Here is a 16164-nt window from a genome sequence, read left to right as displayed (position 1 = left end):
AATCCTAAAAACCACGCTCCTACTCCGCAATTAAGGAACTTTTTTGTCAGCTTCTAACTAATGGCAACGATCCATCTCCATACAAAATTTTCTGTGAGAATATTACAGTGGCTGTCAAAATAAGCTAATTGTATTAAGATTTTCATTCCTATTTTAAGATTGAGATTCTTGCAGCTTCCGAGTAGTAAATTCAAAACCTCGGACTTATTCGTTCTATGTTTCTAATTTAAACGGAACTATGAAGGAGGAGCGTGGAAAACCATAGGATCGAGAATATCTTAGAAACTGAGCTTTGGAGCACTCATCATGAAACCTCCAGCTTCTTATAATCTCGACATTTAATATAAAAATAATAAAGTTTACTATGTCAAAATAAGTGATGTACCATGACTTGATAATTACTAATGCGCGTGCAACGAAGAAAATAAAAAATCCAAAAAAAATTATATTGTATACTTTATTTCAAAAGTGCTATAAAGAAAAGGAAGCTTTTAGTGAATAAATTGCTTATCGAGATGTAAAAGACAAAAAATAACTTATCTAAATACAGTATTAAACTTTCATTATTAATAATAAATAATAATAATAATGACAAAATTAATAATCATGATTTATGAGTTATTTATTATAATAGTTGTTACCAGTAGTATTCCGATAGCAGCGGACTGAAGAAGACCATTATTAATTTATTATCATATTTTTATTTAATATTATAATAATTATTTTACATAGAATACAATAATTGTCATGTTAAACAGCAATAGAAAATAGAGACTAATTAGAAGAAGCAAGAATAAAAGCAGCGGAAAATATTTACGAAATTTAATAAGATATTAATAAAAACGAAGCGAAGGTTCTGGAGTCCACTGCGATAATCACAGCGAAACCTCTACATTTAGTGGAGGAATAGAGAATCTATACTAATTAAGTAACCCATATCTGCACGACTTCTCTGGCAATAAGTACAAACTTAGTAGTAGGTAATATAGTGATATGCCTCTTGTTACCATTTCATATACAATTTTTGAAGACGTGGAAGATTATAATTAGATTTTTTTTAAGTCATACGAAATAAAACCTAACTTCAAAGCTGACATGTTTTATTTTTAGCCCGCTCAACCAAAGTAGTAATAATACATTTAAAACTTCAGCTAACTTAAAGGCTTCCAACGCCAGTTTTGAAAACATACTCTCACCGTGTGGACTAAGTCCGTTAATATATCTATTAAAAATTGCAATAGTCACTAACAAGATTATTGCATAGAACTTAGTTAAATCAGGAATTCATAAAAAAACAACCGGAAAATATAAAGCACTTATAAAATCTAGAAGAAGAAAAAACACCAACGCAGTGCACCCCAAATCCAAGGCAACAAGAAGCCAAACCAAAATACGCTGTATCACAACAATTTCAAGTTCATTTTCCAACTCACCTGTTGTTTGAAAGCCGTATTATCCATCACGCCAGTGTAGACGAAGTTTATAATCTCTTGCATAACAGTCTGCGATATGAGCTTGCTCATAGTTACGATTGTCTGAGTTTGAGATGTTGCATGTTGGATTTTTTCGCACTAAAAGAAGCGTTTTGGTATTTGCATCAATAAAAATACAGGAAACTTGTAATCATTCTTTGTATAGGGAGTCCTTGACTAACTAACTAACTATCTAAAACTAAGATCTACTTTATTCAATATTTCCAACCGTTATTAGATTTTTTTTTCATTTCGCATTAAGTTTTTTACAAGATTTTTTTTAACACCCCCATGATTTAACCATTAGTTTAATAAAGCTATATAACTGTTGTATAACATCTTACTTTACATGTAAATAATGACTTTAGATTTTCATCGTAAAGACATTATTATTTCTTAACGTTTCATACAAAACTGCAGTTTATTTTACATTACTTCAATTAGGTGTTTGACATCCCTATCTAAATAAACCTAAGGAGGATTCTTAAATATCTATAAGATTTGATTATAAAGTAGAATTATGTTTTTAGCATACGTTAGGCTACAGTGAATGTCTGATTGGAAGTCTCTCGCCTTAAAGTTGCTAAAGATATACGCGACAAGAACACAATCGCCGGAATAATTTTTAACGGATTAAACTTAAAAAAAACTTTACCAAACAACTTTTATTAGTAAATAAATTAGTAAATATGAACCTACCTTAACCACTCGGATAGAAATAATGGCAGGATGGTTCACTTCTCTATATAAGTCTGGCGGTCTCTTACAGTTATCACTAATCGGTAGAATCTGACACGATGAACGACGTTTGATCTGATCCCATACTCTACAAAAAGACAACATTATTCCTACGTTACACTGGACTCGAATGCGTCGAAAACCTTCCACTGTACTTATATAAAAGCTGAAGTGTTTGTTTTTCTATCGTTTGAACGCGCCTGGAGCTATTAGTTGGATTTGAAGCATCGTTTTTGCACTTGACAGCTCAATTCTTGACCCTTGGGAGCCGATCAAAAATAAATAAGTCAGAAATTTTTCTTGGGCATGATACCCTCTGAAAAGTGACTGAAAAATCTGGTTCAGTCATCGTTTTGTCTTCCTTACCTCATTTGCTTGGCTTGATCTTGTCGAATTAAATATTCTGTGTCTTCGTTAAATTCACCCGCCGTCGCTTCCCCCATACTGCTTACCTTAAATGAGACGAACAACATTTAGCTGAGCAAAGATTTTTCTTTATACTAATGACAAGTTAGCGAAAGGACAACAGACATTTTGATTTTCCTCGTGCCGTGAAATCCTACTATCGTATCATGGATCAGAGAAATGACGAAAATATTTTAATAAGTCCCTAAGAATAACAGCAAATAAGTCCTATTTGAAAAGAAATGCGTTAATTAGCCTAGCCTTTACTTACGAGTAGTTAGAGCAGGTAAAATTTCGGGGAACGGTTCGTAATGAATAAGTCGAAAAACACCATTAGCATAATATGACGCTTACCATACTGCTTTCACTGGAGCTCCTAGCAAGCTCCGCGGACAAACTGACGCAATCTGTTGTGAGCAGACGATGAAACGCCTCGCAAGCGGCCGCCATAACAAAACGATGTACCGGGAATCCCTTCGCGCCGCAGATTATTACCATATCCGAGAAATACTGATGGAAAAATATATATTATCTTACTTCCATTCTATATCTAGAAACTGACAAACAAGGCAATAATTCAATTGTAGGCGTAGTAATTTATGCACTGCCAATGACAATGGTTAAAAAAAATTGATAAAGTGGAACACCCTGTGGAACACCTAGTAAAAATGTAAGTTAGCCTTTGTGAGAGATTTGCGCACTCGCAAATTTAGTTATTTTCGACATTTGAAACATTTTCACCTCGGAATAAAATAAACATAATTAACGCCGTTTAAAGCTTAACTTAAATCCACTATTTTACAGACATTACTTTAGAGGAACGTTTGTTAAGAATAGCTCTATTTTTAGACATGTCAATTTAGTTTAGCTTAGAGACATGTGTACAATAGATTGGGCACCAGTACTTTATTAAACTTTTAGTGGGTGTGCCACAGGGCGCTCTAATTTTTCCGTTACATGCGAGTGTTGTCATTGAAAATTATCATTATTATTCTCATCATTTTACCGTCACATTTTCTTTACACATAAACCGTTTTCTATTTCTTAGAAGGATCCTTTTCCTCATTAATAAGTGTTAAGATATATTTAATGTTTTAAAATTAAGAGGCCCGATGCGATATATTACCTGCTGTCGTAATAACGTGGTCATGTTTTCCAAAAATACGCTGTTTACGATGACCACATCAGGCTCTAAAGGCCTAGGTGGCCGGAACGGTGCCTGGAACAAAAAGTATATAAATAAGACCCGTTAGTATAAATATGTAATTAACTGTATCTTTGGTCCAATGGTAATCATATTTAACTACGGATCACGAGGTCTTGGGAACATAGAATTTTGAGAGAAGGTTAAATAAACGTGAGCTAGGGCTAAGTTGCAAAAGGCTTCTAGAATGGTATACTAATACTAATGCAACAAGGCTGACAAGTTTGTATGTTTGATCGCCCTAAAGTCAGGAACTTTAAGTCACTTTTAAAAAATATTTTGTAAACAAATAGCATGACTGTATGAGGATCTTAGTACATTTGTGATACTAACGTCGGAGAAAGCTCGCGTGGATTAAAGTTTTTTTTATTCCCACAGGAACTCTCTTATTTTCCGGGATAAAAGGTAGCCTAGGTACCTAGGTAGCCTAGGTAGTAGTTCTTTTCCATTGCAAAGGCTACATGCATGCCAAATTTCATCCGAATCCGTACAGCGTGTTTTGTTTTTGTGTGATTGAGTAACAAACATCCACACTTTCACTTTTATAATTTTAGTAGGATTTTGAAAAGAAAGGATGAATGCTGCCATTTTAATGAAAATTTGTAAAACAACGAATGCAGGCTTTTTAAAATCGGATGCACCTCGATTACTGATACGTATCCTTAATATGCCTTGGTATCCCTTTTCAGGTAGTTGCGTTTACCTACTAGCACGTTTAAAATAGTTATAGCAACAGCTCACCTGTATAAGCGGTCGTTGAACCCGCTTAAGGTTCGTCATCCAGAACCTCTGCTGCCGCCTCGCTATCAACGCAGCTCTGATGGCGTTTTCGAAAACTTCGTTGACGCCGTAGTAGGTGAACACAGATGTCTCGTAGTAATATATGCCTAGTTCATGGGCCAATGCGCGACCTTGGTCTGGCATTACAAGGTCACTTTTTCTAGGAGCCCTATAAACAAAAGCGAATTAGAAATCTTGCGCACTTATTAGTGAATAAGGAGAGTAAGAAGTCACAGGAAGGTCGAAGACATTCAGTAAATACGGGATGGAGCGGGATGGATCCAGTAGTAAGGTACCTAAATAGCCTCTGTACGCTGTCGAGACACTATCTGAATCATGTCGGTATTGACCATAAAATCAAAGGTAGACACCTTAAGTACTGTTTGTCTTCTTTATATAGGTAACCACTAGATGTTGACCGTGTTTCTTGTCTGAGTTTTAGTACATTTGTCTACAAATCCGAGTCGTTTGATTTTCTGGGATAAAAAGTACCACAGTTAACTCTATGCCAAAAATCAAGATGATTCGTTGCTAAGTCAGGGCGTTAAGGAAAGACAAACAACAAACAAGTAAATAAATACACTTTCCCATTTTTTTCACTTGGTCAGAAATATGGTCAAGTATAACATTTTTTTTTTTTGCGGTATACATTTTCATAGAATTAATAATAGTTTATTTGGTTTGCATCTTTTTTTCGAATACTCAGCATATTTATGGAAATTTTAATTCAACGAACTAAGGTCTTTTTTTGCCGAGCTGATGTCACCTCAGTCATGGCAGACCGGGTGTAGTCCTGACTTAAACTTTGTATTAAACGTAAGCTTATAGAAAAGTCCAATTCTAGTATTAAGGACTACAACAACGATAAAAATGCTTGGGTGTAAATTATTCCTCTAATCAAGTTGCATCTTTAATAGTTTTGAATGACAATGTGAGATGGTTATAACAAAAAAAACCGGCTAAGTTTGTTGAGGGCTTCTTCTTAGACCAGGGTGCGTTTGGAACCGTCGTAGCTTTATTTTTAAGTTGACGAATTTAGTTATCGCCATCAACTCACTTCTAGGTCACATTTTACATGTAATGTACGCATCAAAAGTGCCATCTATGTGCCTATTTGAATAAAGAAATATTCGACTTAGACCTTGGCTTTAGGCGTTGTGGGTCTCTAATTTCCTCTGTTATGAGAGGAGACCTGTGCCCAGAATTAGGACATTCATAGACTAAAGATAATGATGAGCTGCCTCCTGGACGGTTCTGAGTGCGACTCGCGAGTTGAGCAAAGATTTAATAAGCTTTACATTTTTCTGCTTAAAAGTAAGAGGTACCATCTCGAAATTTTTCTGCTTAAAAGTTAGAGGTACCATCTCGAAGATACGAAATTAGCCATGTACAACCTCGTTCTTATAATGATTAAATCCCACAAACCCTCACGTGAAGCACGTGGTGCTCTTAAAATCCTTTTACTTTGAAAGTGGTGGCCCGTCATTGGCGTGCACTGCATATACAAATGCACTGCCTACCCTAAAAATTTCATACAACTCAGATTTTTTTAATTTTATACGATCTTCCTGCATATGCACGCCACTGAAGTCGGAGCGGCCGGTAGGACGATATAAGGCCGATGATGACGAGGATGGTGATTATGATGATGAAACATGGTCTTACCTGATAAAAGGGCTCCGATCTTTACAATAGTTCAAGTAGGTTTCATCCCTGTACATATAGCGAAGATCATTCTTACATCCCACGAGCAATATTGGTGTGTTTGGGCAGAAACGTCTGGAAATTCAATGTAACATGTATTCCTTTTTTAAGTAGTACCTGTTGTAACAGAGCTCGTCAGTAAAGTAAGTACCGCCATGCTTATTTCCTACGCCGAGCTATATTCCTTCCGCCGCCAAGCAACATTGCTGTGATGCGATCTGAAGAGCATGGTTGCCGGTTTAATAACAGGTTGAACCTACGCCTCAGGCTGAAGGCCACAGGATGATACATTTAGAAATATCCAACCACATACAGATCTACACAAAGTTTGGGTAAAATTAAACACATATTATAACCTCTATACTTAGTACAAAAATAATTATTTAAATCGGTTATAATTTGTCGGAATTATGGTGTAAAATCTTCAAACACTTTCATCCCCTCTCCCAAAGGAACCGAGCTTAATGTCGGGATAAAATGTATCCTATATTACTTCTAACACTTCCAAGAATATGTGTAAAAAGTTTCGTGAGGATCGCTTAAGTAGTTTTTGCGTGAAAGCGTAACAAACAAACTTACATTGACATTTATAATATTAGTAGGGATAGGGATAGGGAAGTAGGGATAGGGATAGGGATAGTATTCCACTTCCGTCTTTTACTTATCTAACGTACAATCAATTTTGACGACCTCCCTAGCGCAACGGTGAGCGCTGTGAATTTAAGTAGGAGGTCCCGCGTTCGATTCCCGGCAGACGCAAGTTTTATTTTTTAGAGACGAGCGCTTTACTGCAATCACAGCTGATGGTAAGCGATGATGCAGCCTAAGGTGGAGCGCGCTTGCCTAGAAGATGCCTATTCACTCTTGATTTGAAGGTACTCTTATTGGAGGAACTGGGGAAAATGGAAACTGGAAGGGCATTCCACATCCAAGCGATGCGAATCAGAAACGAAGATGCGAAGCGCTTCGTACGCGTCCGCGGTATATCGACCACGTAGGGATGCAGATCCTTACGGATCCTTACGGGGAATTTATATTTTCTGAATTTTCTCTAGTCTGGTCTGGTGGGAGGCTTTGGCCGTGGCTAGTTACCACCCTACCGACAAAGACGTGCCGCTAAGCGATTTAGTGTTCCGGTGCGATGTCGCGTAAAAACCGATTAGGGGTATGACTACCATACTCCCTAACAGATTAGCCCGTTACCATCTTAAGACTGCATCATCAATAACTACCTGGTGAGATTGGGCTAACTTGTAGTGGAATAAAAAAGAACACTTTCAACTGAAATAATATATTATCAATGAACGAGAAAATCCAGCAATTCAGACATTGAAATTAACTTGCATGAATTTCCCTCTCTCTTCAGACAGTCCATAATGAATACTGACTGAGGAACTATGAGAGGTATGAGATATCCCTATTAAGTTTGATAAAAATGGCGGATGAAATGTAAGTTAAAAGTTTCTAACCCCTAAAATGAAAGGATGTTTGTCGAATTTAAATAAAATTTTGTAAAAACATCGAGTAAAGGTCATGCAAAATGGATCTACTTCGATTCGATACCAACGGCCTTGGACGATTCTAAAAAGTTTGAAACGTCTTGCTGGATTTTATATAACTAAATCTCGTTGATTGATCATATATTATCTCAGTTTAAAGTGTTTTTTTAAAGGTCATGCAAAATGGATGTACCTCGGTTCGATACCAACGGCCTTGGACGAGCCTAAAAAGTTTCAATGAAACGCTTCGTTAATGGACTTTTTTCGATATAATTTGCGGAGTTAAAACATTTGCTAATGACGGCGGTAAACAGAAATAAAACAACACACTGGACTAACAGTCATCATTTCAGCTAAAACCTAATGCCTCTTCGGCTTAATGACTTGTCGGCCCGAATGCCTTCGTTGGTTGGTTCGAATCCGGAATCCCGGATCGGCCAAAAATTGTAAGGTACGTAAGTACTGTGTTTTATTCTGTTAATTAATTTCCAGTTTCGGTGTAAAAAACCGTGCATCGGAGAGCACGTTAACTTATGATAAAAGTCGTTAAAGTTTACCAACCCGCTCTGAAACAGCGTGGTGGTCGAGCTTTAAGCTGTACTGTTAATAGGCTGCGGATTAGTGTTTACTAAGTATGAAAGTAGGTTATTAGTAGTTAGATCTACTACTAGCAGTCTCTCGCGACTTCGTCCATCCCTGTCTCTTAAAAGGAGAAAAAAACCTAACATTCTTCATTAGTGTTAGTCTGCGTACTCATAAGCGTCCAAGATTGCGACCAGAGTACGACCAATCAAAAGAACCATGCCTTCGATGCCATTGGGCGCTCGCAGGCCGGAATTCCATACCCAATAATATCGCCACTGCATCAAAACTGCTTTATTTTCTCATCTCCTGTCGTATAAAATAGAATACTCTGGTGCAAAATCGTATTCGTTACTGAAAAGTTGGAACTGGGTAAATAACAACGCACTTACCTTATTTCTGGATACCACATCGCTCCACAGTGTCTCAGTGATATTGGGTTGGTGATCGAGAAGCACAGCAGTACAACGTCCGACCTAAAAGTATAGACAATAAAAACATTAGGAAAGCAATTATTTATGTAACCTTATCTAACTAATATCATAAATGCGAAAGTGTTTGTTTGTTTTTTTCCCATATTCGGCTCAACCGTTGAACCGATCTTGACGAAATTTGGGCTTTGGCACTCATGTAGGTTTGTATCCTGGCGATCTTTTTCCTGGCATCTTGTGATCATGAATATTGTTTAGAAAACCTTTATTTTTAACAATATAAACAGGTTTATCATGCGGTTTTTGTATAAAATGATACGGAAAGTGTGTATTGCCTTTCCTCAAAACTGTCATAATTTAAATAACGCGTCCTATGAAGACTTATGAAAGTACCTAGTACTATTTTGATGAGACTGAATGGACATACCTATTCATATGATGTTTAGATTTATAAATAATAAATAAATATACTTCGGTAATATACACATCGCCATCTAGCCCTAAAGTAAGCGTAGCTTGTGTTTTGGGTACTAAGTTGACTGATGAATATCTTTATGAACATAATACACATAAATACTTATAATATACAGATAAACACCAAGAAAAACATTAATGTTCATCACACAAACATTTTCCAGTTGTAGGAATCGATCCCACAACCTTGGACTCAGAAAGCAGGGTCGCTGCCCCCTGCGCCAGTCGGCTGTCAATTTGTCAAAAATATGAAATAACAACGTCAAAAAAAAATTTAAATCAAATTGATATATTATGAATAATTGTTAAGTAACATTTCATTCATTTGTTACTTAACAATTATTCATAATATATGAATTTGATTCAATTTGTATTGTTAAGTAACAATTATTCATTGTAAAGTCAACATCTGAGGATGCTCCGGTTTAATTGTTCCGGAATAATTGTTAAGTAACAATTATTCATTGTAAACTCAACATCTCCTGAGGATGCTCCGGTTTCGGAGCGAAACATGCGTAGATGGTACATTGCCGAGGATCTGTTTGGTATGGAGTATACGGATTGAAGTAATTATAAATTACACCATACAGATTCTACTGCGCGGAGTATAGCAAGCTTAATTTTCATAATATAATATCAATTTCCGCAAAGTGACGCCTATTTCTATCCAATATCAAATTGATAAACTCCTTTTGATAGAGAGTTGAAAATACAAGTCTCTTACATTATATTGTTTGTATTGTCATCATCCTTATTATGATTAGAAGATCATCCTTTCTGATAGAAGAGAGAGAGTAGAGAGTTTTATAGCATAGACTCCACCATGATGTTTCGATGCGAGTTGCTAGGTTTTAAAGTTTATTCTTACATATTGTTAACATATAGAAAGAAGTGTTCTCTATAACTTGTGAAGTGTTAAATTGTGAAGTCTATTACATTGGCCGGCGTGGTTCCTCATTCTGAGAAGACCCGCTAATGGGTTGATGATGAAGATGGTGAGTATTTAAGATATGGCCCGAGGACGGATTTTACTGCGTATTTCCAACCAAAAAAAACCCAATTACTTAAAATTTTTGGCCTGACCCGGCTATCGAATCTAGAAGATTCTAGATTCGTGATTCCTAGATGAACATGCTAAGCACTAGAACAACGAGATGAACCAAATATTAACTGAAAATGCCGGAAACCTTCAAGTCAAATTGAACTCCACCTTCTGGCAGTTGGTTGAAAATATTTAAAAGTTACGTGACATAAATAAAACCAGCGTTACCTTAATTATTAAATCAATATTTGTGGCATACTAGATTCGCCCGCATGCACAGTTCACGTTTACTGTGCTCCCTGCATTTCTAAACCGATTTTGACGGCCGATTGGCGCAGTGGGCAGCGACCCTGCTTTCTGAGTCCAAGGCCGTGGTTTCGATTCCCACAACTGGACAATATTTGTATGATGAACATGAATGTTTTTCAGTGTCTGTGTATTTATCTATATAATATAAGTATTTATGTATATTATTCATAAAAAATATTCATCAGTTATCTTAGTACACATAACACAAGCTACGCTTACTTTGGGACTAGGTGGCGATGTGTGTATTGTCGTAGTATATTTATTATTATTATTATTAAAACTTATTTTATGAAGCCGAAAATTGTTTCGTCAAAAATGGACGTCAAAAAACCACCGTTGTATTTTTAACTTTTTCTTTCCAATTATAACAAACATAAAACGTAATAAAAAGGGCGGACATAATGCTAATGTGTTTTCTACCAGCCAATCTTCTGACATGCAAAAAAACGAGCGTGAGTGTGGACAGAAAACATGTTGTTAAAATATAATATTACTTATATGAATTTATAAAAATATTATTGATAATTAATAATATTATTGACCTTAAAATTTGCAGATACAGATTTGTCAAGATATAAAGTACCGTGTGTTTTAATTAGATTACACACAGAATTCATAAAAATCTCTTAGGTCATAGGTGAGTATGAAGAGGTAATAAATAATAACGTAATTTTTTAACTTTTCTCGGAGGAACGTATCAAATGTACTTTTATAATTTCCCACAACTGTAGGTAAAACCTATTGATAAAAAACCATGTATCTCATGTTTGAAAAGTTGATCGAAACCGCAACGTTTCCCACTGGGCGGCGTTACAGAGGCTAATTTTTCCATACAAGCTAATTCTACACATTCTAAGTGTTAACTTACGACAACTCTGTTGAAAAGAAAAGACAGACACGCGCATAGTACCTACGCTATGCATCACTTAATTTGAGTTTTCAGTATCGGTTTTCATGTTGTTTTCCGATAGCACAAAAACCATGACTTGGTTGCCAAAACTATTATATGCATTTAATATGCATAATTTTAACCGTGCAAATTTACGTCAAAAAAGTAGCATATGTTATTCCACGGCTTATAAATTTGTCTCTTTCTATCCATTCAAGTCAATCTGATATAGCATGAAAAAATGATAAATAAACCGACACTTTCGCATTTATAATATTAGCAGTGATTTCATAAATAAATTACCTTCCATAAGCAAATCTTCTATCTTTCTCGTGGTCTCCAAAAGTGTCCCACAGTCTGAGGGAAACATTGACTCCGTCTACGACTTCCCATGAGCGCTCCAGTACCTTATCAGAGACAATCAATTGTTTTAAAATCATTTGCATCGCTCTTGTGGAAATACTTTATTGTACACAAAAGCTATTATGGTAAAGTGGACCTTATTCAACTCAGTTTAAAGCCGCTATTCTAGCTCTGCCAAGAGAGAAGCCTGTAGAAGTGTGAACGGATTTGAGCTTTAATACTAGGTCAATAAATCCATTTTACTCTGTTATTATACTGTTTCGATACTCGAAATTATATCTACGATTCCGAGCGTATAAATCATAATGCTATCCTGGATGTATGAACGTCTAATTCTTCGTTCTAATATAATACTATCTAGGACTTCGTGACGCGTTTGACTTTAAATGTAAACGCAGCTGATGTTATGGTTGTTACCGCGTATTGTTTTATAAATTCAATTTTTAGGATTTTTATATAAGCTTACGTTTCATTGAGAGACTTTGAACTTTTTCAAAGACATCTCAATGATTTCATTGGGTAGATAATTGGTTATAAAATACTCTACTAACAGTTATTTATGTCTGCTTTACTGCAACTTTTTTCTAGGATCAATACTTATATTGATCCTAGAAAAAAATTGCAGTCATTATAATGTAATAAAATACTTCATAGAAATAGTACGTCTTACTATTTTTTTTAATACAAGTTTACCTTGACTGCAGTCTGCAATCTCATCTATAATTTTTTTTTATTCCACTATAAGTTAGCCCTTGACTGCGATCTCACCTGGTGTGTGATGATACAGTCTAAGATGGTAGCGGGCTAACCTGTTAAGGAGTATGATAGTTATACGCGACATTACACCAGAACACTAAATCGCTTAGCGTCACTTCTTTGTCGGTGAGGTAACTAGCCACGGCCAAAACCTCCTACTATACCAGAACAAAGAAAATTCAGAAATTATAAATTCCCGAATTGCGTCTGCCGGGAATCGAACGTGGGACCTCCTACTTAAATTCACAGCGCTCACGGTTGTGCCAGGGAAGTCGTCAAAACGAGGGTCTGTAATGAGTACTGACCTCAGTCAGACGATCCTCAGATCGTGATAACTCCATGACAAGTATTCTTGCAGAAAAAAAACGACGGGTTGGTAAGCTAAAAGTTTCAAACCCCTAAAATGAAAGCATTATTTTTGAAAGTCAAATAAAATTTAGTGAAATCATCGGTTGAAGGACGGCCTTGGGCGAGCCCAAAAAGTTTCAATGGAAAGTTAGCTTGATGAGCGTTCCGCGATATAATTTGCAGAGTTAAAAAAGTGATTATGTCTGCGATAAATACAACTGAACATCGTAAAAACCAAAACACTACTAGCTTAACTAACGCCCAGCTATTCCGGGTTGGATACTTCTACGGAACTGCTAATTCCTGATTGGTAACACGTTAATACAAAAGGACTGATTTTCGCTGACCAATGTGACGTTTTTATACTTATAAACTAGCAACCCACAATTTAGCCCGTGGTAATGCAAACGCGATGATGCAGTCTAAGATGGTACTTAGCGGACTAACCTGTAAGAGATATGGCAGTTAGGTATAACCCATACCCTTATTGGCTTTACGCGGCATCGTACTGGAACGCTTAATTACTTGGCAGCACGTATTCGTCGGTAGGGTGGTAAATAGCCAGGGCCGAAGCACCCCCACTAGACCAAACCAAATTATAGATTTACAAATTGACGTCCCCGGGAACTCTCACATAAAAGACGCTATTGCTGGCAAGAGAGGTCGTCAAAAGATACGTCAAAAACTTACATCTTTATAGATGCGATACTGGTCGATCGCCCAAACTGTTGGCACGTGCGTGGTCATCAGCTGGGACAGTGAGACGTGTTTGTTGCATGCGCGCGCGCATATCAACCGCGTCTTGCCAACAGCTGTATCCCCTACCACCACACATTTCACCAACTCCTGGTGTGGCTGCTCGTTATCCATAATCTGAAAGGGAACAAATTGTGGAATAATCTCTCTTAAAATTACGTACCTACAGCGAGACGCCATGAGCGGTGGTATCTTTATGTGATTGATAAATAATTAAACAATCAACTGATTCACACTGGTAAGCATTTTCGACTGTTGATCACAAGGTCTGGAAACCAGGACCTCGTCGGGCTATCATTCTCCTGGCGCTTTCCCTATTTGGGGTCGGCCGTTCTGATACTTGTCAGACATTTAATACGGTCTTGTGTCATTTCTGGCATTGGAGTGAATTGGAGTTTTCTAACCTAAAAGTCATTATTGCTCTTCAAGAAACAAAAATTAATAATATAATATATAGTAAGTAAATGTATACGAGAGATCATTTATCTACTAAGGGGTGATAAATTTATCACATACATAATATATGGGAAAATAGAGAAAAATGGTGGAGAAGGACGTCTTAGAATTGACTTTCTAGGACAAAAAAATTAAAGTTTTAAGTAGGGACTTATAAAAAGATGAAAGAGAGGGCTACAACTACTATAACTACTAAAAAGATCTAAGCTTGATATACACAAAATTATAACCAACAATTTATAGAACCATTCGCAACGTCAGTTCTAACCTGAAAACCTAATAAGTAAATCTTAAGATATCTTTAATGTTAGAATACCAGTGTCATATATTTTTTGGAAAAATAGCTTATATTAACCTCTCAGATCTCAAGAAAATTATGTGGTAATGCACATTATAGGATCGGACAGAACTCTCTAATCTACCTAGTCATTATAATCCAAAATTATAATACCTATTACAAAATTGATGAAATTTGGCACATATACCGCTGGCAATTTTAGACCCAGAAAAGCACCCTGAGAACAGTCCAGAAGGATTACAGACTCTTTGTTCCCTGAGCACAGGATCACAACCAAGTCATTTTTTTTCTAAAATTTGTAATACCTTCTGTCCTGAACCCTCACAACAGAAAGTCTACCTGGAAAACAAAAGGTTCCTGTAGGATTTAAGAAACCGAAACAAAACGCAGACAAAGTTATGGGCAGAAGGTAGTAAAACTAAAAATTTACATTGATCCCAGGGAAAACTATGAAAAAGAAAAAACCTTAAGATATTATTAAGCTTATTAAAATGGATGGATCTAGGCGGGAATCAATAAAGCTCAGTGGGGCTGGAATCTTCTACAGCACCATGCCAGAGAAGAAACACATAATAAGCCTAGGCAAATTTGCAAGTGTCTTCCAAGCTGTGACATATGCCATCATGGCATGTGCCAATAGCTTTATAGACACCCTAAGTACAGAGAACAAATTTATTATATACAGCGACAGTCAAGCTGTACTAAAAGCCCTCAAAAGGAAGGATACCACTTCTGCCCTAGTGAAAGAATGTAAAAATACATTAAATTCACTAGCCGAGAGAACAAAAGTGTTGATTGTCTGGGTTCCTGGTCATCTAGGAAGTCCGGACAAAGAAAAAGCAGATGAGCTAGCAAGATTGGGCACAAGCATCGAATTATAAAGACCTGCGCCTTGTTTACCCATTCCATATAACATCACAGAGTGATAGAAGGCATTATGGAAAAAGAGAATCAAACACAAGATTAAACAATTCAACGTAATATAGGCAAACAAAATTGTCTCAAAAGTTATTCGACAAAGTAGCAGGCATAACCACAGGACATTGCCTGTTAAATAGACACCTAACAATAATGAGAATTATAGAAGATCCATTCTGTCCAGAGTGCAGTGAGGTGGGAACTACAAGGTTAGGGTAGAATAAGTGAAGAAGACCTAGCAAACCTCTGTATTGGGGATATTGTTAGGTTCACCAAAGAGACTGGTAGGTTGCAGGGGAGGATGCTCCTGGGACACCAGTAAACTCAAACATGGCAAATATGAAGAAAAGTTTCTTACAGAGAACTGATCACCTGTCTGGCAATGGCAGGCGTCCCATCATTAAATATATATAAGCTATTTAAAACCTAACTTTAGTCCACTTCACTTCCTGCGGGCCAAGTTCAAATCCCAACACCACTCTACCTCTATCTATAATGTAATGAGGCCCGCTTCAGCGGATGCACTTCGACCCTCCAGGATCTTTTGTGCTCGACTACTACTTTACCTCTAACTTTCCTAAGTTATGTGTATTTAAAGTAGGTAATTAAAATATCACTTGCTTCAACGGTGAATGAAAACATTGAAAAAACCTGCTTGCCTGAAAGTTCTCCATAATGTTCTCAAAGTCATATGAAGTTAACCAATCCACACTGGGCCAGTGTGGTAGACTATGGCCTAA

The 16164-nt window shown here is 36.6% G+C and overlaps 1 protein-coding gene across 2 annotated transcripts in view; it reads right to left on the bottom strand.

Annotated features, from left to right (window-relative positions):
- Positions 1–16164, bottom strand: part of LOC120634200 (rho-related BTB domain-containing protein 1) — a 29578-nt gene that overhangs the window by 12319 nt on the left and 1095 nt on the right. The window contains exons 3-13 of one of the 2 annotated variants that reach the window (XM_039904662.1): positions 13687–13869; positions 11833–11936; positions 8777–8860; positions 6265–6378; positions 4561–4768; positions 3742–3834; positions 2970–3125; positions 2577–2662; positions 2172–2298; positions 1434–1571; positions 642–665 (exon numbers count right to left, since the gene is read on the bottom strand). In XM_039904662.1, the coding sequence (XP_039760596.1) occupies positions 642–665; positions 1434–1571; positions 2172–2298; positions 2577–2662; positions 2970–3125; positions 3742–3834; positions 4561–4768; positions 6265–6378; positions 8777–8860; positions 11833–11936; positions 13687–13866 (1314 nt within the window). In that variant the 5' untranslated portion in view covers positions 13867–13869. The remainder of the gene's footprint in view (positions 1–641; positions 666–1433; positions 1572–2171; positions 2299–2576; positions 2663–2969; positions 3126–3741; positions 3835–4560; positions 4769–6264; positions 6379–8776; positions 8861–11832; positions 11937–13686; positions 13870–16164) is intronic. The other variant, XM_039904663.1, reaches the window with a different exon arrangement.

Source organism: Pararge aegeria, chromosome 23 (genome assembly GCF_905163445.1).
Source record: "Pararge aegeria chromosome 23, ilParAegt1.1, whole genome shotgun sequence".
NCBI classification, from domain to species: Eukaryota; Metazoa; Arthropoda; class Insecta; order Lepidoptera; family Nymphalidae; genus Pararge; species Pararge aegeria.
This window is presented reverse-complemented; position numbering and strand designations above follow the sequence as displayed.